Source organism: Meles meles, chromosome 3, assembly GCF_922984935.1.
Source record: "Meles meles chromosome 3, mMelMel3.1 paternal haplotype, whole genome shotgun sequence".
NCBI classification, from domain to species: domain Eukaryota; kingdom Metazoa; phylum Chordata; class Mammalia; order Carnivora; family Mustelidae; genus Meles; species Meles meles.
Genome location: NC_060068.1, coordinates 8,882,898 through 8,885,396, shown reverse-complemented (window position 1 = coordinate 8,885,396; position 2,499 = coordinate 8,882,898). Strand labels below are relative to the sequence as shown.

Sequence of the window (2,499 nt, the reverse complement as noted above, 5' to 3'; positions counted from 1 at the left end):
GTTCACATGTGCTGCCTTAAGAGGCCTACCTGATCTGGCCACTCAAGTGTCAGTTTTAATGTGCTGTCTTGCCAAAGCAGCCATTTATAAGGATTACTTTTCAGAATGACAAACAGAAGATTTAAAGCTTGACCCAGTTTCCAGTTATTGAACATCTATCTCCTTTAGTAGTGTTAGGGTCCATGATCAAAGACTGATGCAAAGCCAGTCGAGAAAAGCTTTATTTCACGCCAAGCATCAAAAATCAAACCAACCAGTTGGGGCCCTCTCTTACAAAGAGGCAATGAGAACACCGAGCCCAATGCCGCTGCTCTGGACAATGCCGCTCCCAACTCCGCTACCCAACCACAACGCTCTGGACAATACTCCTAGCCAATGAGGACCCTACCCGGCGGTGCCGCTCCCCGATGGTGAGGCCGCTCCAGATGGCGACGACCCTACCCGATGGCCAGCGATGACCTTCCCAGGCATGGGACCAGGAGGCGTGGCCCCTTCCAGGCAGCGAGGCCTTTTTCCTGCAGTGAGGCCGCTTCCCAGTGGTGAGACCACTTCACGATGACGACCCTACAGGACTGCGAGTGAGGATCCTACCCCCTTCCGGAGGGCGGGTGATGACCCTACCTGAGGGCGAATGACGACCCTACCGGCGAGCCTGCTCCCTGGCGGAGCGGCCCTTTCCCTGTGGTGTGGCCCCTTCAAGGCGGTGAAGCCCCTACAGGGCGGCGAAGACCCTACCCAAAGGCGAGTGATGGCCCTCCCTGGCGGCAGCGACACTCCCCTGCGAGGCCGCTTACTGGCAGCGCTGCTGCTCGGTTGAGACGCCGCTTCCCAACTGAGAGGCCCCTTCTGGACAGCGATGACCCTACCCCACAGCGAGCAATAATCCTACCCAACAGAGGGCAAGGCCCTTCCCAGCGGCGAGGCCCCTTCCCAACTAGGAGCCATTACCCTATCTGGCGAAGCTGCTTCACGGCGGCGGGCGACGACCCTCCCCTGCGAGGCCGCTCCCCGAGGCGCCGCTCCCCTGCAGCGCCGCTGCTCCCCTGCAGCGCCACTTCCCAGCTGTGAGGCCCCTTCCTGACTGCGGGGGAGGCCCCTTCCCAACTACAAGCTATGACCCTACCCAGCGAGGCCACTCCCCGGAGGCGTGAAACCTTGCAGGCGGAGAGGCCCTTTGCCAGCAGTGAGGCCGCTTCCTGGCAGTGAGACCACTCCAGGACAGCGATGACCCTACACCAGTGAAGATGCTACCCAGCCAGGCGGCTCCCCTGCAGCGAGACCCCTTCCTGGTAGCAGGCGAGGCCCCTTCCCGACTACCAGCGAAGACCCTACCCAGAGAGCCCAATCCCGACGGTGGGCGAGGCCCGTTCCCCAGGGCGGGCGAGGTCCCTAAGCCGGGAGGCTGCTCCCAGGCAGGGCCCGCTCCCCAGCAGCGAGGCCCCTTCCCGAAGCCTGGTGAGGCCCCTTCCTGGTGGCGGGCGACCACCCTACATGGCGAGGCCACTCCCTGAGGACTCTGCTCCTTCCCCGCGGCGATGACCCTCCCCAGCTAGGCCTCTCCCTGGTGGCGCTGCTGCTCCCCTGTGGCGCCGCTTCCGGATGGCGAGGCCCCTTCCAGACAGCAGGCAAGGCCCCTACCCCAGGGCAGGCGAGGCCCCTTCCCGACTAGAAGCAACCACCCTACCAGACAAGGCCACTCCACCGCGGCGCGGCCCCATCCCGGAGACGGGCGGCGACCCTCCCCGGCGGCAAGCAATGATCCTACCCCGTGAGGCTGCTCCCCAGCAGCGTGGCCCCTTCCTGGCGAGGACCCTCCCCGGCGGCGACGACCTTCCCCTGCGAGGCCGCTCCATGGAGGCGCTGCTGCTCCCCTGCGGCGCCGCTTCCTGACTGTGAGGCCCCTTCCAGACTGCGGGCAAAGCCCCTACTCCACGGCTACCAGCGACCACCCTACCCGGCGAGGACGCTCACTGGCAGAGCGGCCCCTTCCTGGCGGCGTGGTCGCTTCTCAACAGCAACGACCCTACCCGACAGAGAGCGACGATCCTACCCAGCGAGGCAGGTCCCCATGGCTAGACACATTCCAGACGGCGAGCGAGGCCCCTCCCTTCCCGACCACGGGAGAGGCCAATCCAGGCGCCACAGGCTCACCCGCGGGGAAGCTCTTTCCTGACACCAGGCACGGCCCCTTCCCGACCGCGAGGCATCTCGCCGGCGGCGACGACCCTCCCCCGCGGCGGGCATAGACCCTCCATGGCGGTGGGCGACAACCCTCCCTGCCCCGAGCAACGACCCTACCGGGGGAGCCCGCTCCCTGGGGGCGCCGCTCCTTCCCGGCAGCTACGACCCTCCCCCTGGTGGCCACCACCCTCCGCAGTGGCGAGGCTGCTCCTCGGGGCGAGACTGATCCCCAGCGGCAAGGCCCGTTCCCGACGACGACGCTGGCCCCGAAGACTACCCTACCTGACGAAGACCCTTCCCGGTGGCGCTGCTCTCTGA

The 2,499-nt window shown here is 65.7% G+C and overlaps 1 protein-coding gene across 1 annotated transcript; it reads left to right on the top strand.

Moving 5' to 3' along the window:
• Nucleotides 1–631: 631 nt before the first annotated feature.
• LOC123938400 (proline-rich protein HaeIII subfamily 1-like) lies at nt 632–2,246 on the top strand. Its single transcript, XM_045999732.1, has 3 exons — nt 632–812; nt 1,204–1,437; nt 1,909–2,246. The coding sequence occupies exons 1-3, from the start codon at nt 632–634 to the stop codon at nt 2,244–2,246; spliced, it is 753 nt and encodes a 250-aa protein (XP_045855688.1).
• The last annotated feature ends 253 nt before the right edge of the window (nt 2,247–2,499 follow it).